Genomic DNA, 24,019 nt, shown 5'->3' with positions numbered 1-24,019 from the left:
TATTTAGAAAAAGTTAAACGTCGTTAACTATTTCAGAGCTTTAACCAGCGCTTTGAAATTAACAACCTAAACTGTGATTGTTTTCTGTCCAATTCAAATACGCCAAACGGTATTAAGATCAAAATCTATATAATCTGGAGGTTTAAAGGTTTCTTATTGGGCTTTTTAGTTTTAGTTTTCTGTTAAAGAATAGTCATGACTCTCTTCTGTTTTACTCATTTTATTACGATTTATATTGATCTGGCCTGGTTTGCTTCCACTTAAACACCTGCCTATGTAAATAGGTTAAAATTTCCAAAGGGCTGCTTTATTATGTACATGGATGCTATAGAGGTAACCAAGCAGAAATGATCAAATATCCTGAAAAGTCTAAATAGAATAGTCTATTTGAAATAAGATTTAAAATGTATTTGACCCCCAGCAGCAATTCTGGATTAAAAAAAAAATCTTGGAAATTTAGTAGGTGTTCATCCTTTTATCCTCCCTCAGTAGATTTTTTTTGCAAGCAGCTTGTACTGTTTGATTTGGGTAATTCTTTCTTGTAGTTGTTTTTCTTTAAAAGGTGTAAAATGAAATAAGACAAGCATTGTATTGTTTTATCTGTAGTTATTTCTTGACGTCTCTAACTAGGACAATTTGCTACTGTAAACAGATTGACTTCTAGCAGACTTAACCCTTGACAAAACAGGATGGTGAGGAGTAAATCTGTTTGCTGAGAGAAAATACCAAGGATAGCAATAGTTGCTTTGTTTCAGCTTATGCAACTACTGGACCTGTTGGACATCAGCCTGCATTACATTTACCAGTGGAAGAATAGAACATTGTCTCCCACAGGCTTGAGAGTGTGGTTATCGACTTTTCTATGTATATAATGTAGTGCATAGTATTAAAAGACACAACACAAAAGCAAAAGGGCATTTCACAGGTTGAATCATAATTAATTTTTTTACATTGTAGTAACATAGTGAACAGTACACTTGATGTGCTTTATTAAATTGAGCATTTTTTGTTTTTTAATGTGTTATCTTGAAATGATCTGGTTGTATACAAATAAGTGTTTCTGAGGTTAGTAGTTTTAGTTTAAGAAGCCTGTCCTCACACTGTTAGAGAAATGGGAACCAGCACAAAACGTGAGTTAAAGTATACATCTTTTTACCTAATCTTTTGCTTGCTACAGTGATTGTCGACCCTTAATGAACATTTATTAAAAATCTCAGCTCTAGAAAGAGAATGTACTTTTTCCTCCTCAATCGCTGTTGTTGAAGATGAGTTCATACTAAAAGTATCATTTTAATTACGTAAATAGTCATAGATGAATTTAATTGATATTAAGTTTTTGCTGTGGACCATAAACCAATGAAAATAAAAGGCAGTTCTAGATGGCACTTCTCAAAGATTTGTAAGCCAGTATTGGGAAATGTTAATTATGTGTGAACATACTGAATTTATATATGTTGGCATGGTTTGTTTTCTAAATACAGGAACAGATATATTTTTATGTGCACAGGTTTTAATTAAAATAATTTGCTGCAGCCTTTGAATTTGGAAAGCATTCAAATGAAATCTTTGACATGCAAATATGATTTGATTTTTATCTTGGATGTAACAGTACAATGATGCTACACTGGAATAAAGCTGCGATAGTTGTTCACATTCTTAAACCATCATATTTGATAGGAAATACTTATGTTTTTGTTGTTTTACAAGGTTAACCTTCACGGATTATTTAAGTAAAGGAAGATGGATCCTTTTCAGTCTCTGGAGACTGGTGTAAGAAAATCCCCATTCCACTGAGGAAAATATTTGTTTAAGGGTCATTGAAGTTTTCAATGTGAAGGTTAATACAGGTTTGTGCTATGGATACGAGTTCTGCAGCAGGGTCACTGTGACCTGCAATTCAGAATGTGACTGAAAACGGTAACAGGAGCTGCAGTTAAAATTGGATGATTTAGTTGTGAATTTTTTGTAGACGTGAATTGCAAAAAATCAAATAAAACCCTGTATGTTACACTTATACTCTGTTTTTTCACAAAATATAGAATGAGAAACATAATTCATATATTTGATGGTTTTCATAGTTCAGTACATTAGCAGTTTTTCATATGCACTATGCCTTTTGTTCTGTAAGGTGTCGAGTAATGGTCAATTTTGTGAAGCAAGGTAAGCATACATACAAGATAAATGTTTAATTATGGTCATTTAGAAAATACTGTTTTAATTGAAAGTTGAAAATGAAATGGTGCAAGATCAATTTTTGCACACCTTTAAAAAAAACGTGTTGAAAGGGTCCAATTCTCCCATTTCTTGCTTGCATACAGTTTTATTCAACATTTTTGTCCATGAATGCGTTTTAGTACAGATCCATTTCCTTGAATTCAAAATCATGCGACTTGGGGAAATAAAGATACCAACCCAAACTGGAATAAATTCTCATCGTATGGTGCATGTTTGAACGGAAAGACCAAAGTGACTGCTGACACAAAGAGTAGAATACATTTCTACAGAGGCAAAGTGAAAAGAAACCAGGTGTTTTAAGAGGGCTCGCTGTTGGCTTGGTGGTGAACTGGTGGGGGTGGGCCATGCAGGAAGGGGGGGCAGAAGATAATTGTCCTAGCCATAGTTGTGGCAGAATGTGCAGTGCTGTACAATCACGGAGGCCCAACAGGGCAGTGCTGAAGTTGACATCTGGTTTGGTCTTTTATGCACCTGTAGAAAAAAAATGCAAATACGCATAATGCATTTACTCTTGCACACTCTGCTCTGAAAATTCATGCTAACGACCATTTGTCAAACAGTGCTTTCCACTGTCTGGAACAGCCTATTGTTATGCCAGCAACAGGCTGTAGTGGTTGTGGCACCATATGGCTAGTGTATGCTTCAGATAAGCTATCTGTTAATTTAGCTTATCAATAGCATTTTAATATGCTTCATATTTGAGTCACCAACTGTTTTAGCTTATTTCTGCAGGGGATGTAACTGTTTCTTTTTCCTACACAGGAATCTTTAGTTATTTTAAGTTTCTGGGCTTTCCATTTCATTTTCCATAAAATGGTAAACATTTGTATGTGTACAGGCTTGCTTTAATTATTTCTGGAGTCCACTTTGAGTGCTGTGGTATGGTTTGCGACTTTAGAAATATAAGAGATCTTTTAATACAACAGAAGTTATATAAGTGCATTGGAAAAGCTGAATTACTCAAGTACAAATATTTATGTTTCAGTTTTGGGGACACAAGTGGAAGAAATCAGAAGTCATGTGCAAATAGTTTTTGACACAACCAGTGAGTTCTTAAGCATAGCCTGACCATTTATATAATTGAACACATGCTTAAAGCATGCTATTTTGTAAAAAAGGTTTATTTTCTGATTAAATACATATCCTTCAGTAATGGAGTCTAAATGGCGTGCTAGCCAATAGCATTAATGCTGCAGTATAAATGATACAAGCACTTCCACCTACGTATGCCAAATAAAATATTAACTACAGAGCAGCCAAAAAAATTAATCTTCATGCACTTGAAATTTCCATTTTGTGGACAGAAGCTACATTAACTCTTCCATTGCAAGTTTTTCTTTTTTTGTGGTTCCATTTGGAAATGATGTAAAATCTAGCTGTCTGAAGTGGTTCTCTTTAATACATTTACTTCAGCTTTCATGTTATTAAATGGAGAAAAAATAATGTAGCTAGGAAAAGTCTTCTGACTTTGCAATGCGTGTGTTTTTCCTTTGTGAAAGATCTGGAAAAATACCTTGAATGCGTTGTAGGTATCGGCTACTGATGATGTGTGGTTAATATTTCTGATTTAATAACTCACAATAATGCATACGTAACTGCTTTAGAACTACTGCTGTGTTAGTGGAATTCTAAAAAAAAAAACAATTTAAATTGAAATGCAAGTTTGAATAATTGTATTTAATTTTACTGTATGCAGTATATCCTTTGCAGAAGGATTACATGAATCGTTCATGTTTGCAGTCTGTCATTGGGCATGTTGTTGTCATAACACATTGTTCTGACATCTGCCACATGTCAGCTTTTTAGCTGTTTAGCTCAAGGAACTGGTAGCAAAAGTCCTCTGAACAAAATATTGGGGGGTAAAAAAAAAAGAAATCAAAAGATTTGTTGTAATACAGGGGGAAGCTAGCATTGTCAATTGAAAATCCATTATCAGAAAGCAAGTTATTCCTGAGCAGGTTTTATATATTTGATTTTTCAGTTAACCTTTAAAGATTTACAGGAATCTCTAGCTTGGGTATGTCAGTTTACAGAATAGCATTTCGACATTCAGCATAAATAAATTTGTGATCAGTTTTATCTGGGTAGAATGCCTTTATGGCTTCTTGCTTGAAGTGAGATACTCATATTTCACATTGTTCTTCATCTGATTGCGAAGGCTCATATTCATATTTTAGGAGTGCCTACATAGTGTATGTGAAAATTAATCAGATATAAGTCATTGTAATGAGCCATTTGTGGTGGTGCTGAAAAACAAATCCTGAAGTATTTTAGTCCAGTGGAGAAAATGCTTCTGCCCTTCAGTTTGTCAGAATTTATCATTTCCAATAATTTTTGTCTTGTAAAAAAGTTAATCCTGGGGAACAGAGGGTTATAAGAGGGGCAATGGATTCTTATTGTTGAAGTTTTTTGCACAGATACAGTTCCACACTGAAACATTTGCTTGACATACCTTTCATACCATTAGTAATATTACACAAAAATACAAAACATGCTGGATATTAGCAATATGTGAACTTTTAAACGGTTTGAAAGGAATGCTCTCTAAGTATCTTTATCTTATAAAGTTGGTAAAAACAATAGATGAAAATGTATGAGACCATTATCGGTTCTGAACAGACTTTTATTATTATTTTAATAGGCCTCAGACTCCATGGGTGATTTCAGTAAAGCATTGATGCTTGTCTGTGAGGTAAATCATTTAGAAATGGAAGTATATAGTAATTGTGACTGATCGAATACATCAGTTCGCAAGTAAACTATCTTTTGCGAGTGTCAGCAGAAAATCCTTTCTTTAGGACTCGAAAAGAAAATGGAGAAAACAAGTGAGATTTTTTTCAGTCAGGCTTCTTTGTGTAGCAGTGATTTTAGTGCAGCATTGTGTAGCTTGGTGTGGAGGGATTCTTGGTTCTGAAGAACCACGGCAAAACTATCCGTTCCTTCATGAGCTGTAGTCAGGTAAGTAAAGGGGTTTGCCTTTGTTATCGAGGCCTCGGTGCCCTGAGGTAATCTGTGTCACAAAGGGAATATTTTATTATGGTCTGCTGCACTGCAGTTTAGTGAAGGTTTCAAGAGGCGAATGGTGAGTGCCACCAAAAGGAAAAAACTGGCTTGAAGCCACTGACGTCATCTAAGTAAATCTGCTTTAGGACTGTAGCCATAAAATGACTGCCAGCTACCGAGTGCACTTTGGCCTTGTCAACTGCTTTTGTAAGTGACATTCACACCAAGTATATTTTTTATGTATGTAATTATGGTAAAATGTTTATATAAACATCTATGTATTTCTTCCTCCTGTGTGGTATTTGTCTTGAGTTGTGAAGGAGGAATTTCAGTTGTTTGTAGCACATCATTAATTTTTTCATGATAAAAAATTCTTTCGAACAGCTTAAGTTCTGACAGATTCCTGAATTTGAATAAGGAAACCATTATGAGCTCCATAATTGTGTGAGCTGACTGAAGAGACGTGCTGCATTTTGACAAAGGAAGTCCCTTGCTTTTGACTTTGTGAAATGTCAGATTTTGTACTGGGGGGAAAGTTATTCATTGTAACGTCACGTGAATTCAGTCATATCTGATTGTGTCCATGCTGAATAAACATGAAGCGCTTCTGATCCAGTATTATTTAAATTAAACCATTAATCAAGATGTTTAAATTATACCCTATCAACATGAAGCCGTAGCTCTTGGATGACAGTAAAAATGCTTGGCAAGCTACAATGCCTCTGTCCATTGAGTGTGTGAGTGGGAAAGAAAGAGTTGTGACAGGTCAGACTAAGGCAAGGAAGTTTTTATTTTGACTGATACATGAGAAAATATTTTCTGTTAAACAAAAATATCTCTTTACTTTAGCCAGTATCTTTTTAAGCAAGAACTTACTCAGATGAAATGTAAGATACAGCTTTTCCTGTTCTTTTTTTTTCCTAGGACTCTCATACAATAAACTAAACCACTAGTTCAGCACTTTACAGTAATGGGATCATAATTAAAACCATATGTCAGCCTTAATCTATTTTTTTAATAATGGAGGAACAAATGGCATCTTAATTACTTTCTTAGAGAAAGAAATAATTTGGGTGCTGTGTTTTTGTTGACATGTATGTATAATATAGATTTTTTTTTTGCCCACAGTTTTGCAAACAGTTGTTTAGACTCAGCAGTCCTATGACCAGACACATATGAAAACCAATATCTAATCCATGAATCATTAGATGAGTCAGTTCCTGAAACCGCTATAAACCTCAGAGTTCTTGGCCACAGCCAAAAGCAGGAAATCCAGGCTTCAATAACTTCCTTTCCCAGTGCTGGCTATGGCAGTATTAGTGGTTAGAATATGCTGCTTTTTGCAAGCAATAGGAAGATGTATGTCTGTGGAACAAAGGCACTCAGTCACTTAATTTACTGAAACTGTTTATAATTTGTGGTCTGTATTCAAATGTCAGTTGTACTGGCTCTCTGGTACTGTATTCCATTCTTTTCTACAGTAATAAAGCCAAGTGAAGCAGTTAATGGCTTCAGTATTGTTATCATGTAAGACGGTTTCTTTACTGGTATAATTCTTTTTCAACTGCATTCCCTAAAAGAGGTAGGCTTACAGGTGTTGCATGCCATCTAATGATGTATGCCCAGTACTTATTCTAGTTTTTTTTAAATCGTGGTTGAATACCGAGCACTTCATGAAAATCAACACAATTAAACATGGTCTGTTTTTTTTAAATCTAAGAACCATTTATTTTTTTATGTTCTTAATGTAAATTGTTTGCATGCACCCTCAACCAAAAATGCATCTTCCTAAACCAATTTTGTAAGAGCATACAGTGAGTAATTTCGCTTTACATATTGCACTTTAGAAGAAAATTTCATTAGCTTAGAAGCATGTCTTGAGCTCCAAAACACAGATAAGAAAGGTCACTTACTGTTCACAATCACCAAGATAATCTTGGAAAGAAATATTAGATTATTAGCAGGCTCTGAGCCCAGGTTTGTGGTCTGAACTACAGAAAATGCATAAAACTGGTGCCTCTTCAGGTAATTGTACTTAATCATAACATTTCAATTTAAGATGACTAAAAAAATAATAAAAACATTCCGCATTGGTGTGTACTGTAAACATACACCAGCGTTGCTCTGTCAGAAGATTTTTTTTCAGTCTGTGTTATTGAAAGTGCAGCTGCATCTTCAATTTTCCCCAGTGCAATACCTTTGTGTTTTTGAACAGGTCCTATAAAACATTCAGTTTAGAGATTTCAGCAAGTAGGAAATTGTTCTATGTACAGCTAACTTCTTATTTTGTTCTTCTCTGGCAGCACATCAGCCTGTTGCCTTTCAGAATTGAAGGTTTATCTTATGTAAAAGCAGTATGTAATGTCATTTTAGGGTTGCACACCAGGGATAACATTTTGACTGAAAGGCAAGGCAGAAATATGAAGTCCTTGAACATGTCAGGTAATTGTAGAGGCTGACTCAGCTTAAATGCTGAAATGAAAGGAATGAGGGCCGACATGCCTTGTTAGGATTTAGAAAAAATACCTGGTGGAAATGAGGTTTGTGTACTGTACTTATTTCCTTTGTAAGTTGCATTTTGGAGACTGAACGTATGTTCTCTGTGTTTACATAACACACCCTGTGACTCTTTCACTTACCGTATAATTTAGAAAATCTCAGAATATGTAAGTTTGAATTTATTACCTTGATTTTAGAACCGGATCAGATATTCAATTCACAAATAAAGCTTTCAGTTTTTTTCCCCTCTTAAGGTTTTCTTTCATGTTCTTTTCATCTTTTGCTCTGTAATAACCTAGGAACCTTGTAGTGAAACATACATTTTAATGTATTTGTATTAATCTCCGAGAGGCAGCTTCAGATTTGTTATGAATACTCCTCATTCCAATATTGCATGTTCCTCTTGTTATGGTCCATTCTGCTTTTATGAGGTTTTGGCTTGTTTACAGAATGTTTGTTGTTTTAAGAGTTCTATATGGCCCTCTGTCTGAAGGGCCTGTTGGATAAAAGATTATGGATGATAGTACTGGCACTAGTTTAAAAGACAATTACATTTCTTTAAATTGGTATACATAATACAAACAGTCTTATACACTGCAAAGAGGCTGTTAAGAGCATTGCCTTTATAGTTAGTGTGTGATACTTAGATTTTAATGCACTTGAAATTTTTTTAATGGATCATAGATTTTTCTGAGGTTATGTGCCTCCATGGTCATATATTACAGCTCTTAATTTTTTTAGCTTTATCCATATCCTCTGTTATATGCATATATAGATATAGAAATGTACTTTATAAATGCATCTAAGACCTATTGTGTTTCCATTTGAATTGGAGTGCCTCATTCACCTATTGAAAGGTATTATTGAAGAATGTTTTTTTTCTTTTGCTGGAATTCATGAATATATTGTACATATTTTCTCTTTACCATTGTCTTTGAGCTGAGAACGTTTTCAAATGCAGTTTCATCTTCTCGACCTTCAGCCACAGCTCCATTTGAATATTAATATTTTTCCTATTATGTGCTAATAAGGTAGGCTTGGGTGATGTACATATTATTCAGTATTGTCTCCTTCTGTTTGTCGTCAATACTTGATCAACTGCTCCTGAACAAAACTATTCTTCTGCGAATTTCAAAATAGACTGTGAATAAAATTATTTTTATTTGCGGGTTTGTGTAGTAGTAACTGACTTCTCTGATCTGGTACAACAAATTCAGGCACGAATAGCTTGTGTGACAACCATTGTTAATCAGTGTTGTGTCCATCTGAAAAAGACTGATGTCAGAAGTCTTTTCACTTGTGTTCAAACTACCCTTCAGGCTGAAGACTTGAATTTATTTTTATAAGGCAGATTTTGCACTGCCTGTTCCTGCTGGTTTAAAGTAACATACTCTAAATTATGTGCTGTTGCCAGTGGGATGATGGTATTTGTAGTTCACACCTCTGGCTCACTGCACCCACTGTATTTAGGGATTGGTATTGCAATCAAATTTGTTTACCTTAGCTCTTGACACAGGCAAAATTACATTTAGCAACTTCAGAGTTCAGAAGAAATTGCTAACTATAACAGTCAAATGTACTGTATGTTTCTAAGGGGAAATGGCAGAATTCCAATTGATATAGATTAAAATGGTATGCCAATCACATTTAGAAATAGTCACACTTAATACTTATAAATGGTGTTAAATTGTTTGCACAAACAGAATATTTTAAATTTTAAATGCATAGTCTACTAACTAAACCCTCTTTAACAGCTATTAGACATTTTCTTTCTGCCCTTTTGAGATCTGTTGCTAAATTATAAGTCTTGTTGTTTTATTTCTAATGACTTTGTCCCTGGACAAGGATTTACACCATAAGGGTGCTAATTGTTTTATTATAGAAATAAAAAATTGTGGCTTGTGACTTTTCAGTTTAGTATTTTTTCTACTTGCATTGGCTGCTCTGTATGAGGTGAATATTTTGTCTAAATATGTTCATTATTCCATGTCCTTACTGTAGTCTCTGCAAATTGTTACATATTTAGTGGCTTAGCTTTAAAACATCTATGTATTTATGATGATTTATCTAGTGTCAAATTGTTTAAAAATTTGTGCATGCAGTGCAGAACACTTATTTCCCTTTGTTTCAACAGGCATGAAGTTAATCAAAAAACAATGTAAGCTGGACAAACTGCAAATGGAATTTCTGTAATATTCTTTCACAGTAAATGCAGTATATTTGTTTCGGGCGTTTTTTTTTCCTCTTGGGTTTTGAAATACTTTAAGCATTACTAAAATAATTAGCCTTGGATAATGTTACACATTTTAAGCGTATTCGAACATTGTGTTTTATGATTATAGCATAATTATAAGACTATACTTGACAGCCAGACCTTAACTACTTGGGTCATTATGAATTCACAAAAGCCATTCACAAAATCATTATGGCACATTCTAAGATAACAGTACAAAGAACTCCATGTGGAAAATTACATTTTAGTCTTCTCATCTGCTATTTCATTACCCTTGTCCTGGAAGCTTTTGTGAAATTGGTTGTCTTAATTTAACCAGATTCCTGCTCTGCACAAATGAGTCCAGTTTATGTAATGTGTCGGAAAGTGTCAGCTTTTTTAATGGGATGTCACAGTTCCACCCTACTTCTACCTAGACATTCACTTGTTGGTTGGTTTCCCCTTTATCCTGTTAATAAGACCATTACCATGGTGCTCAGTGTGGTGGGCAGTAGTATGTAATTATCTGTTAAGACAGCACTGACTGCTACACAGGTGACATTCCTGACTTTCACAGGGTAGTGTAATTAGTGTTCTTATATATGTGTGACATAAGGCTTGGTTTTTGTGGTTCTGTCATGTAAGTACTACATGAGGGATATTTTATAATAACCAGCATCAGTTGGCAAGCTGTTGAAATTAGGTAGTAACACTCCAGCTTCAGGTTTGAATTTATTATATTAACGGAGTACATCATTGAAATAGCAGTTTTGGAATCTCCAGTTTCCATATGATAAATGCCCTTTCCAGTGTTTAAAACAACGTGCCTGATAGAACAGTTTAAATCAGTTGGCTAAATACTAAAAAATAGCACTTGTTAGATCATTTTAAGTTTAAATATTTATATGTTAATATAGTTTTAAATCTATATATTTATCTTTAATATTGTGTAATGCACATCCCAACAATGTCAATGTGAAATAAAAAAATATTTAGAACTGCAAGCATCATTGGAATTATGAATAGGAAGAAGACATTACTATTTATCCTTTTCCATAAATAGGGGATTTTATTTTACTTTAAAATACTGGTCTGAGGTTGAAGCAAGATCAAAGTTACATGAAGAAAGACGCATTGACATGTTTGTCCATAAGAAGCAATCGATGCAAATTCTTCTGTGGCTAATAATCAACTGAATCAGGATCATTAGGCCCCAGTGAAACAGTTCAGCACAAGGAGCTCTTGCCCATCGAATGTGGGAACATGAATTTGTGCATGTATTCAGCTACAAGCTGGCAATGGGGCAGAAACTAAGATCTATGTACTATTGTCAAGCATAATATCTCTGTTTGATCCTTCCAACCAGATAGTGTGTAGGAAAGTGCGTTAGCATATTAGCAAAGTTATTCTTGCTATAATATAATGTTCTCAGTTTAAAAACAAGGATGAGGTTTTGTTTTAATATTGTTTTTTAAGAATGTGAGCCGTTGGCAAGTTTGATGAACTTTGCTTGCAAGATTAAAGTCTCACGGTACAAAACGTACAAATTAATGTATATATTTCCTAATTGATGTTATTAGGTTTGGAGGAGAAAAGGGGTAATTGCGAGTGGGCTTTGTTTCATTCTATAGTAAAAGTGAGACGTGGGGAGATGAGCATGTCGTTTTAAGGGTCGTGATTCATAAATGGAAACAAAACACAAAAAAGATGTCCGAGTAAATAAGCCTCATCCAGTGTAGGCACTTTGATTCGATAATGATTCCCTCTGCAGTGAAGGCCATTTATAGTAAATAAAAGAATTGCATCCCACATAGTTCAGTGTAAAGTAGACTCCACTGCATAAGCTGTGTAGACTCTGTTAAATAGAAATGTATTCAATTGAAATGCAAAGTGGCTTTGAAATAAAAGCATGAAAGGAAACGTTTTCAGGTCATCATTAATTTAATTCTGTGTGATGATAGATTAATATGTTAGAGTCTGGTAAATATTTTAGGTAATGATTTTAAATGGATTGAAACACAAAAAAGCTCTGATATTTAGTTTGATATACAGCTTTTTTCTCCCTGTGTTGCAGGCTTCTTTAATAAAACCAGGGGAGAACAAAAACCAACAAGCCAACATGTTGCTAATCTTGTGGTTCTTCTTTAGGTAATTAGTTTCCCTGATATTAATTGGATGTTGGTTTCCTGTAGTAGAATGGCAGCAAATGTCATTTAAACAAGACACGGGTTTTGTGGTATTTATTGAAATCATAGAATTGCTCTGGGTCTCCTGATTGAGTTAACATAGTTTTCATAATGGAGAATGGTTGATGTGAAATGCTTCAAAAACTGTATGTAAATAATTTAATATACTGTTAAATGGATTGGTTGTGTAAACATCAGATTTTTTTTTCTGTAACTGTTCAATTTTGAACGCGAAATAAGAATTAAATGATCTAGTACGATTTAGCATTGTGTAGTGTCGGCAAACCCTGTTAAAACTTCGCAACGACAACACGTACCCACACTCTGTGTACCTGTTCCTGAATCTCAGTTCCTTTTGAGGAAAAGTTTCCTGTAAGCTGATCTGCTAACAATCCTTTTCTCTATTTGTTAAAACAAAAACAACTGCTCTTGAACTCTCTACCCAGCCCTCCAACCCAGTGGCTTCAAAGAACCCCCTGCTGAAGATAGGTGCAGTGCCCTCTCACAGTCCTCCCTGGGTGTCTGCTCTTTCTTACTGGCTCTCGCCTCTCTTGAGATGACAGAAGTCAGCTTCAAAGAAGCGGCTGCAACAATCCCATTCGGTGTTTCTGCCGTTTTGATTCTGCTTATAGAGGGAAATATTACATGACGTGTGCAGCATTGAACATCCAGCAGAACCATGTTGATTGTGGCGTTTTCTTTAAAAGAGAATTTCATGCCTGACATGGATAATGTGTTAAGGCAATTCTCAAGTTTACAGCAAGGTGTATTGCATGGCATTTTTTCCAATGGCTTATGTTGTTGCTTTGTTACCCCTTGTTTAGCATAAAGTGATGGGTGATCTTAAAGTGGACGTGAAGTCAGGAATAGTTCCATTTAAAATGTATTTCAATTTATCACTGCAGTTATTCAATAATTCATACACCTCGGATTATAGATTACTAACAGAAGCTTACTGTGTACTAATAAGTGAAGACTGTGGGCAGGATTTGGAAATGTATTTGTGTTCTGTTTTGTAATATTTCTCTTTAAAAACTACTTTCTTTGCTTAAATGACGTTTCTGGGGAAGCTTTTTTTTTACTGAAAAGTTTTTAAGGTATTGGATCTTAAAGATAGCTCTTCATTTCAAAATGAGGGAATGCTGTAGTTAATACAATATTTTTTTTAAATAGAATTCATAGAATAAAAAGTTAGTTAATTCAAATATGATTTTTTTTCTCATTCACCCATTCAATTGAAGATTGGCAAGTGTTTTGACGTATTGGGTCACACTGACAGCTCCTCTACCCATACGGGAGGAATGAGGAAGATGGTCTCTTTTAACCTGCCCTCCCATCCATTCAGCAGTCTCTTGATGTGCAACAAGCTCTACAGGAGTGGTGTGTTCTTCCTTTCTGTCACTGTAGTGCTACAGGGTCTTCTGGTTCTAGAGAGCTCAGGTTTCCCAGTCCCAGCCGGACACGCGGTGATACTGAGCCACTTGAGTGTGACAACTTGGGAAGTTCTGATCCCCCTTATAAAGCACTTCTGATTGTCTGGCAAGTGTCAAACGTACCATCAAATCAGTAGTTTAAACAGATACAACATACAAAAATACCACTGCGAGCTATCAAAGTAGTACAAACCCCTTGTATTTCATTACTAGCTTATTAGACTAGTAACCTTGAAAACCCAGCAAAGCAATTTGGAGTGGTCATCGTCTTGAAGTGGTAGTTGTTTTTTTGTGTATGGTTGAAACTTAAATGAAATTTAATCTTATTTGTTTCATATGTATTTAATATCTGTGAGATGCACTGTCTGAAAGTTAGCTATTTTCCAGGAATTCAGTGGTTTCTCTCATGCTCTATTGAAATTAGCTTGTTTCAAAGCAGACATTTATGTGTTAAATTATAAACAGAAGCCTTATGTTATGACTAACATCCTACTAACATTTTTCATTTTGTTTAATAGTATAATTACATGCCATTCTTAGTTAAGAAAGCTAATTATTATGTTGTCATTGTACCACTGCTTTCCAAATCTGCTTGTTTCAGACCTCTTTTACTGGTAAAGAAGTGGTGGTTAATCCTTAATGGCCACTTATACTAATCCTACAGTGCAACCTATTGTACTGATTTGCTTTACTGTCTTAATTTATTAAACAAAAGTGCAGTTAAGGTTAATGATTGGTGTTCAAAGTATGAAAATTGGGATCTACTGAAGGCATCTTGGTTTTAATGAGTTACTGTATGGGGGGCATGTTGTAACAGATACTACCACGGATGCACAATGAGAGACAGGCGGGCTCCTGGAGCACTGAAACTGAGAGATTTGGATCTCCCCAGCTGAGTGCTGTGGCTCTGTGGCTAAGGATCTGCGCCTCTGGCTGGAAGGTTGCCGGTTCATATCCCGTGGCCGGCAGAGGAATCCTACTCAGTTGGGCCCCTGAGCAAAGCCCTTAAGCCCAACTGCTCCAGGGGTGCCGTATAAATGGCTGACCCTGCGCTCTGACCCCAAGCTTCTCTCCCTGTCTGTGCGTCTCACGGAGAGCAAGCTGGGGTATGCGGAAAGATAATTCCTAATACAAGAAATTGTATATGGCCAATAAAGTGATCTCCTAACACTGCAAAGGAAAGAGGTGAAGGGAGTGCAACTTCAATTGTTGGCACAGATAGTAGCGCATCATCAAGACCGGTTTTTCCTGTTTTATGCTGGAAAGCTCACTTTAGGGATTGTGTGCATTCTTGAAGAACAGAAGGAGCAAAACACCTTCACGAAACTGCTCACGACCACATCGTTCTCATGCTGACCACCCTAGCCAGATTTCTTAACGTCAACTCCCACTGTGAGCTATTCATGATCATCTTTCTATACACGAGAGCAGAAGAAGGCGTGCTTTGTGTCACCTTCAGTCAGAACACAGTAGAAATTGTTTTCGAATTTCCTTGAGATGGAGTGACAAGATATTCAGTGCTTCACCATAACTGAATATCACTATACAGTTGAATGCCAAAGGAATCCTGGTGATGTTTAAGAAGGGGGACATCAAAAGCCTCCAGTATTTATTAAGAAAATGAAAGGGACTGAGCATTCCAAACATTCCAAGCACATAGCTTGACAAACGGAAATGTCGAAAGTACACATCTTTAGGGTGCGCTACGCTTTACTATAATAAAATAATTGTACTTTGACTTGTTGAGATTAGGATTCAGGTGGGATTGAAGTGTAGTGAAAGTTCTGTGTTCTGATTGAGGTGCTGGCAATGAGTCCTAGGAGAGTTCAGAAACTTGCAGGTTATTAGACAACATTTTGGCTGACACGGTTTCTCTGACTTCAGTCAGGGCTGTGTTTCAAATATGAATCTGATCCTGTACAGAGGAAATCATGTGGAAAGACTGGCAACTGAAGTCACCTCTGTTTTATTCTCCTGTCTTTTAAATGCAGACTTTTAATCTTTTAATGAAAATCAGCCTTAATTATTAGAAGAAAAAGACTGTTTGTCAGGGGGAGAGCTGTGTATTTGTTATCCCTTTAGTACATCCACTGTTACGGGCCTAATTGTATCCAAATTAGTGAAACTTTACATAAACACCCCAGTGGATGTGCATGTTAATGTCTTAGCAAGGAACTGGAGATGAAATGGGCATAAACTAAAAATTGATCAGACTATATTACCTTATTTTATGTGAACTCCTTTTTTCATAAAAATTACATTTTGGGTGCATTTCATTTAAAGCCATTTTGCCACCTCCCCATTGCAGGTTTGCAACCGCTTAGAAATTCAAATGACATGACAACATTTTTGGTTGAAGAATATTTCCTACACATATAAGCACAATTAATTTGAGATGTACAAAGTTCCCAGGACGTTTTCCACAACACTGGCATGTAGTTGGATGGCTTTTCAAAAGCAGTGTCAAAATATTTTCTGCAAACCTGCCAAGTTTGTGTACATAAGAGAATGGTTGTTCTATTATAGTTTAATTTGTTAATGAAACAAGATGGAGTGACTTCCTACTACACCTCTTTATAGGTCTGAGCTGAGGCACAATTAATTTAGCTGTGCAGCCTGTGTGGGCGTGTGCCAGCTAATGTAGTATAAGAGCTTTTATCTTCATATTTGTAATAAAGAAGGGCAGGTTTCTGGCAAACAGACAGCATTTACTATGTGACTCATTCCCCATAGACTCCTAAAATGTTTTTGCAAATCAGATGTAGAACCCGAATCATTTTCTCATTTGCTATATCTTGCTTTCTTTGGAAGTGTTTCATAGAAGGAAGCAATGCCTTGTTCTGAGCAAAGAGTCTATGCATTTCTTATAAAGGTTCCCATGTGCTTCAGACTTCTTGACCAGGGGAAGTCGGTGAGGAAGAAATGGGTGCTTTCTGCATGTGTTTGGGCACTTGTGGTTTCACCATTAAGCTTGCTGCTTTTTATTTCCATGCTTTAAGGCATGTGTATGTACCATGGTAATCCCTGAAAGCTGGCAAGGGGAAGAGATGGTGCTTGCTGTGAAAATGCCATCATTTCTGTGAAAACTACATTTTGCCTTTGCTTGGAATGTTCTCCTTGCCTGGAGGCTACAGTGCAAGATAACTGTTGTCACAATATATTGTTGCATGACTAATCTCTTATTTCCATCTGCCACTGAGGTTTAGTCAAACAGCTCCACTTCAGCTTCATTTACAGGCATATTGCACAAATCACAGCATTTTGTTTTGTGTGGATATCAACATCCTAAACCTTATCTCCACCTTATGGCTGTAGCAGTGTTAAGTGTGTCCCCATGTACTGTATAATACATGGAAGTATGTGATTGATGGAGTCAAAATGGTCTTTAGGCTCAAATTTTTCCTGATTTAATGTTAAAGATGTGCAGTCAGACCTTTTTGGAAATTTTTGCAAATTAAGTGTTACTTAAGTTACTGATATTAATCGAAAGACCATTGGTGTATAATTCAACCATGTGTCATATTAGACTGTGCAACCTTGTATTAATTTCTGAGTTTAGATGAGGAAATGTAATTATTGAGGATATGCTTTAGAGTCAGATCTCTTCAGGTACTCGAGATCCAAATGCTAATGAGCTATTAATCGTTGAAGAATAAAGCACTATATGTTAGTTAATACAGTGCCCAACATTTTAAATCCATCTTACTTTAAACTCAGTTCTGTGAAGAAATTATGTAAGGCTTATTATTTATTGTCTAATCCAGGTTAAGTGTTTGCAAAATGTGTTAAGAGGGGGTGTAAAAGGACACAGTTTGATTGCAGGCAAGTATAGCAATTGTATATCACGACTGTAATGCAAGTGCTACATGAACATGGGAAGTAATAAGTGCCATAATAGCAGCATATGTAGGTAGTGTGGATGCTGTAGACATCCTGTTGGTACGGTTTGTGTTCCAAGTTTGCAGGGAATGCATTCAAGTGAATTGCATTACCAATTTGAGAATTAAATGTCATCTATATATATATAATACAAATTAAAATATAATGCGAGTGTGAGGCTTGGAATAGATTGTGGTTGTAAAAATACAATAAACCTTAATTTTATTTTTTTCAAATTCCAACAAAGTCCCTTAAGGGACTTTCCATTGTGTTCTGGCTTGATTGAAGAGAACTGTCTGCCTGAACTCAAGTCGGTTTTAATTTGAAGTTTTCAGACTTCTTAAATTTGGGACAGTAATTCCACAAAGAGACTGGGAGTGGGGTCTGAACTGACTGTTCGTACAACAAACTTATTTTTTCATTCAAATTAAACAATTTCAGCACCATTTACAGCATGAAAAAATTGTCAAGAGATATTAAAGAACAATTGCTGATCTTAGGAGGAGGTTAAAGTAAAATGAATCCACAAAGAAAAGGTCCTTATACCCTGGTACGATGTGTTAATGGAATTTCATTTCTTATAGCAAGCATAATTTATTAGGAAATCATCATCATAATAGTCTTTTAGTCAGCATAGATCTGGTTTTAAAGAACTGCTCTCCTGAGGAACGATGCATATAAAATAGTGACAGGAGTCAATTATTTAAGGTGATTTATTCTGGAGTAAATTACCCTGGAGTGACTTCAGCCATGTACCATGATTAAGTAGTTTGTTGAGCATTGATTTTTCTGATGTTCTTTCACATATATATGGGTTAATAAATTGCAGCTTCCAAGTAGCATAGCTTAGTTGCAGTCATACTGTATTCAATATGCCTTGAAATCAGGAATGGGGTTGGCCGTTTTGTTAATTTGACTGCGGGGGCAACCCAAGATCACTTAATTTCCCTTGAAATCTGACAAGGTATCAAATGACTGCGTTTTCTGTACTTTATTAACTTTAATAAAAGGAAAAAGGTGCATACAACCCACCTTAGTGGTTGAAGTTCCTTCATGCATGAAATATAGAAATACAATTTCTATTAAATGCATAATGATTTGTACAAATCTGCAACTAAAAATCCATTTTGTTTCTTGTAAGTTTTTGATCTTTGACAAGTATTCCTAAAAAAAATTGCATACTCCCTTACCCACAAACTTTTGAAGTCTGTTTATGCCATTCCTGTAATAAAGTGTGTACACATCACCTGCATAGTTTGTTCTGTTAAATTGCTCTGCTAGGCAGATATGCAAATAAAATCCACTTATAGGTTGATAGATAACACATCTGAATATGAACATGAGCAGAAAAAATATATGTGAGGGAAATAAGATCTTGATGTGCATCCAAGACCCTCCAGTGTGGTTTGATTGATCCATACGTTCATTTTATAATTAGAATACCTTTACTGGAGGTGAGAAAGAGGTTGTTGTGAAGACTTGTGATCTTCTGTGCTCACCTGTTTTTTGAAGTCACTCTAAATAACAGAGTGATTACTGCTACTTATTTTACCAACTTTAAGCAGATGCTTTCTATTTATGTCCTCTTGCTGTGGAGAAAGAGCTAAATTAAAAAGTAAATCAACAGCACAGCTTTAGTTATTTTTTTCTCTTAATGCAGAAATGGTTAGAAGAACTTGCTTTATTTTTTTTTTAAATGGAACTCTAGATATATTGTTCATTTGTTATACATTATAAAGTGGAAAACACTTTATACTTGAAAACATGTAACCTTAAAAAGGAAAAAAACCTTAAATGTCTGCTATATTTTTACTATGATTACTGTTGAAAAAATGTTTTCAGTCTCAGGCTGTACCAGTAATGGTACAGTGAGCTGTGGTTGAATGTACAGCCTGAGTTTGGTTTTAAAATGAGGTTTAGTAATTCATAATTTGCTTCTCTGTATGAGTCTCCATTTCCTAGTATGATCTATGGGGAAAACCACCTGTGGAAATGAAGGGAACGTCAGCTGTTTATGCTTTCCACTGGGACATGTATAGCTGAACCTTACCAAAGCACTTTGAAGTGCTGGTGTTCCTCTCTGCAGTCAAGCTATCTGCTCTCCGAATATAAAAGACCCTTCTGATAGGAGGTTAGGGTTTTCTGAGGCAGTAACCTCAAGGAATGACTAACAATTGCATGTGAAAGCTCACTTCTAAGCCTGAGGAGATACAATTTTCAAAGATCCTTGGAAGTAAACATTCAGCTCTCAACTCCCTCTCACAAGCCCCTGTTCAAAATGGTTTGAGTTACCGAAGAAAAAACATTGTGTTTCAAGACGCAGAATGAAGTCAAACAACCACATTATATGCATCGTCGTGCTGGAAGTGATTAGCTGTAGTTCATTATTCAGTTAGAAGAAAAAAAAGTCTGAGCCATTTAGCGGTTGGAATGGAAGGGTTTTTTTTCCCTCATCAGTCCGCAAGCCAGATCTGCAGTGTCAGCATTCAGCACACAAAAACGGAATTCAGTAAAAGCTCCCTCCACTCAGTGCAAGCTTTTTTCCAACAGCTTGCTCCCATCCCCCTCACATGAGCTGACATTCTAGAAGAAACATATGCTCCTAGTCCCACTTCACTCCGGAGTGTGCTGTATGAAACAGATCTTAACCAGTAACCAGCACATCCACTAAGCTAAAAAGGTCTCCAGTGATACCTGTTTGAACACATTGATTTAAAAAAAAAACACTTCTTATACACTGCTGTCTCTTAGTCTGTTTGACTTTAACGTGTCTTTTTTAACATGCCTTTCCATGGGATGTGGAATGAAAGAACACAGAACCCATTTCGTGTTGAACAGTGGGGGAACTCCACCGGAGCCCAGGGTATTAGGCTGCACTGTTCAGCTTCTGGTTTCTAAGTGCATCCTTTACGTTTGTAATTCGATCGCTAAATCGCTGATTATGACACCACCATGAAATTGCTGTTCTCGTATGCATAAAACCTGCATTTTGTAAACTTGGCAAAACTTGTATAATACCTTCTTTTTTTAGGGTACAATGCCTTCATTGATGTAATTTAGACTCTTCCTCAGAATTAAAATTTTAAATAAAGTAACATAAGTCCTGGTTGTCCCTTTCCATGTCTAGGGAATTTCAAATATCTAAACAAAAAAATTGATCGCCACTTTGTGCAGTCTGTGGAGATGTTCTTCCTTGAAAAGTCCTCCAATTTCTTTTTTTAAGAGTTCTAGGACATTTTAACATATTTAAAATTGTTTGGGATCCTGGACATGCTTTCATTAAGTAAACCACTGCAGCAGTTTTCTAGTAAGATATTAAGAGGCCGTTTGACAACACCGGGCGTCTGGCATGGATTTGGCTATGTTGGTAAAGGCTTTTGCTGCTAAGTTACATTGTCATTGTAGTAAATATCCTCTCTGCTGGGTTAATGATTTATAACTGTTTTGTACTCAGTTATGTTTTCCCATTTTCTATTTGTGCTGGTTTGTGTCCATTACCGTTAAACCTTGGTTTATAGTGAGAGATATTTGTCTGGATTTTTTTTATAAGATCTTGTTCATTTAAAAAAATGTATAAATATGGGCAACAGATGGCTTTACAGACTTTTTTATAAATTATGAATTTAACATCAGTGATGGGATTTCCTTAAACAATGGGGTAAATCTTTTACTTTTTGCCTTCAGTACTGCATCCTCCTATTGGAATGAAAACATAACTCATTAGAATTTGGATAAATCTTAAACCGGCTCTCTAGAATGTGTCAAGCCCCCACACCACCACCACCACCACCAGCACCTTGCTTTCTTTTGTTGGACAACAGAGCCTCGACGAGCAGTCCTTTCTGAAAACCAGCTGGGTTTTTGCTGGTCGGTGATCCTTTGTTTGTTTTGTGTCCGTGGATTTCTAGGTTTCTCTGTAGTCGGCTCCAGGCGCAGGCTTGGAGAAGCCAGCCATCACCATTGATCCCAGCAGCTGGAGCGGCAGCGAGAGCCCTGCCGAAGACATGGAGAGGATGAGCGACTCCGCCGACAAGCCCATCGACAACGACGCCGAGGGCGTCTGGAGCCCCGACATTGAGCAGAGCTTCCAGGAAGCGCTAGCTATTTACCCTCCGTGCGGTAGGAGGAAAATCATCTTGTCCGATGAAGGAAAGATGTACGGTGAGTAGTGAAAGGTACCACCCGGCCCGACACATAACTACTACTCTTGAACCACGGCTCGGACGGGTTTTCCCCAGTGTCATAGCAGGGAGGAGGTATAATCCGTATGTTTCATCACAGAGAAATGCTCTTTCAGCAGTTCAAACCAAATTTGAACAAGAAAAAAAAAATCAGCTCAGCGTTGCCTTTATCATCTGCCTTCCTCCCCTGTTGGAAGTTTCGAGGGGATGATCCAGAACTAGCGCTGCAATGCGCGCTGCCCCAGTTTCTGTTCTGAAGTGTGGGATAGAGACCAAACAAACAGCCAAAAAAACAAAGTGGGAGTTAATACTGGTAATATGGCTGAAATTGTCAATCAAGAATTCATGACTTAAGACGAGAGTCCTGTCTTTACCCACCAGTGGCAGCCACACATATTAATGTCTTGAGCTGCAGAAGTAGGAGTCTATAAGTAAACCAGCATGAACTATTAGACAAGAGCAGATGGTACTGCGGCTGCCACCAGCTGTGCCCCCTCCCCCATTCCTGGCTGGGTGATGTAATGGAAAGAAGGAATATTTTCTTTCTGTGGTGTTGGAGTCTCTCACAGGCTGTCAGTGTCAAATGAAAGCAGAAAGAACCCTCAGGGCATTAGTTTGCAGCTGTCATGTGACCCCTTTGGCCAAATGAAATGTAAAGTCTGGAAAACAGGGAGTTGTAATGAAGCTTCTCAGCTGCTGGTACAAAGAGATTTCAGACCACAGATCCCCCTGTGCATTGTGTTTGCCAAAAAATATGCTCGCTCTGCACAGGATTAAAGTAAAATAAATACGTTTGCTTTGTAAGTTTTAAATGATTAGCTTTAAATATGCAGCACCATAATTTGCTGGAGATCTTCAGATCAGATGCAAACAGTCTTATGATTGAAAACATGCTCTTTCCATAATTGGGGTTAAAAGCAAAAAAAAAGTTGATGAACTGTTGGACTTCCTGGCGGAACCAAAGGATTTTAAAACACTGGAACAATTCAAAGTTGTTCCAGAAATAGGTTTAATGGAATATGTAAAATACTAAGAAACATTTCAAAAGCTAGTTTTGAGCATGTTACACTCAACATGAAGGTGATTTTTGGGGGTTTGGGGAGGGTATTTATGAAGCTGTAAATAGTACAATTTGAAAATGTAAAATACTACATAAATATTTAGTGTGATAGGGTATCATTTGTTACTGATTAAGATTTTAAAATAGTTTAAGTAATGTATTTTTGGTTAATTTTAGCATGAAAAAATTGATCTACTCATTGTCCTTTTGGTGGGGAGCTCAGAGAAATTTAAGACTGTCATATTGTAGTCCTGACTAGTCTACAGGTGGAAAATCCATTTTACTCTTGCACAACCGGACCACAAGTACAAAAATTATCTGGAGCCCCTTATTTGAGCCCCAACTATTTCACTGACCCTAAATCAGATTTAAAAGATAGACCTCCTGTAGGTTAGTTATGTGAACAATGTGTTTTTTTTAATCGTTAAGGGCTGCAGTCCCACCTCTAGGCTGAAGTGTTGAAGTTCAGCGTCATGTCTGTGCTTGCCTGATAATTATGAGCCCTTTTAATATAGCCAATATACAACTTTGGTATTTTTGTCTTATTTTTTGCTTCAGTGCATTAAACACATTCTTTTTAATCTTTTTGTAAAGAATTTTGTTTTAGAGTTTTCCCAATGCAAAACATGGGGTAAAATGTGAAAACACTTGAGTACATGTAATCTGCTTCCTTAGTTTTACATGTCTGTTTTTCCAAACTATATGATTGTTAGGAGTTGGGTTAACTGAATGAGCACTATAGAGACTATCACAAGCTTAACAGATGTGGTCATAAGCCATCTATATAATTGTCGAGACTTGGGAAATACAGTTGAGATTTTATAGCAAAAGGCAGCATTTATGAAATGTGATGGATTTTGAAGGAGATTGCCATTGTATTTTGCATTACTAGACATATTGGATTTGTTTAAACAAAACAAGAGCAGATCGTATTAACAAAAATTACATATGTGAAGCCTGTTATCAAATACACTTACAATATAACACTTCAGATGCCACACTACTCATTTGTCTCTGTCAGTCTGTGTACATCTCTCTGTCTTTCAGTGTATTTGTGTAGCACTTGCATATAAATACTCCCAGCTTGAGAAAGGATGGTATATACCAGTGTTTGCAAACAATATGCAGTATTTAGTTTATGCAGTATTAAAGTTTCAGACCTATTTTGAATGCAGTTGAAATGATTGGAGGTCAGTGTTACCATATGTGAGGTATCAGATTGCATGTTTATTCAACTGGTATTGCAATCACAGTGCTGACAATGCAGTGGTATTTCTAACTGAAAATGAAAATTTGACAATGTATTTTACTTTGAGGAATATAGTAAGTCA

The 24,019-nt window shown here is 36.3% G+C and overlaps 1 protein-coding gene across 7 annotated transcripts in view; it reads left to right on the top strand.

Moving 5' to 3' along the window:
* Positions 1-24,019, top strand: part of LOC148645600 (transcriptional enhancer factor TEF-1) — a 66,759-nt gene that overhangs the window by 1,994 nt on the left and 40,746 nt on the right. For all 7 annotated transcript variants that reach the window (XM_088611888.1, XM_088611887.1, XM_088611889.1 and 4 more), the window contains exon 3: positions 21,356-21,608. In XM_088611888.1, the coding sequence (XP_088468014.1) occupies positions 21,452-21,608 (157 nt within the window). In that variant the 5' untranslated portion in view covers positions 21,356-21,451. The remainder of the gene's footprint in view (positions 1-21,355; positions 21,609-24,019) is intronic.

Source organism: Lepisosteus platostomus, chromosome 18, assembly GCF_059453375.1.
Source record: "Lepisosteus platostomus isolate fLepPlt1 chromosome 18, fLepPlt1.hap1, whole genome shotgun sequence".
Taxonomy (NCBI): domain Eukaryota; kingdom Metazoa; phylum Chordata; class Actinopteri; order Semionotiformes; family Lepisosteidae; genus Lepisosteus; species Lepisosteus platostomus.
Note: the sequence above shows the minus strand (reverse complement) of the source record. Positions and strands in the feature narration are given on the sequence as shown.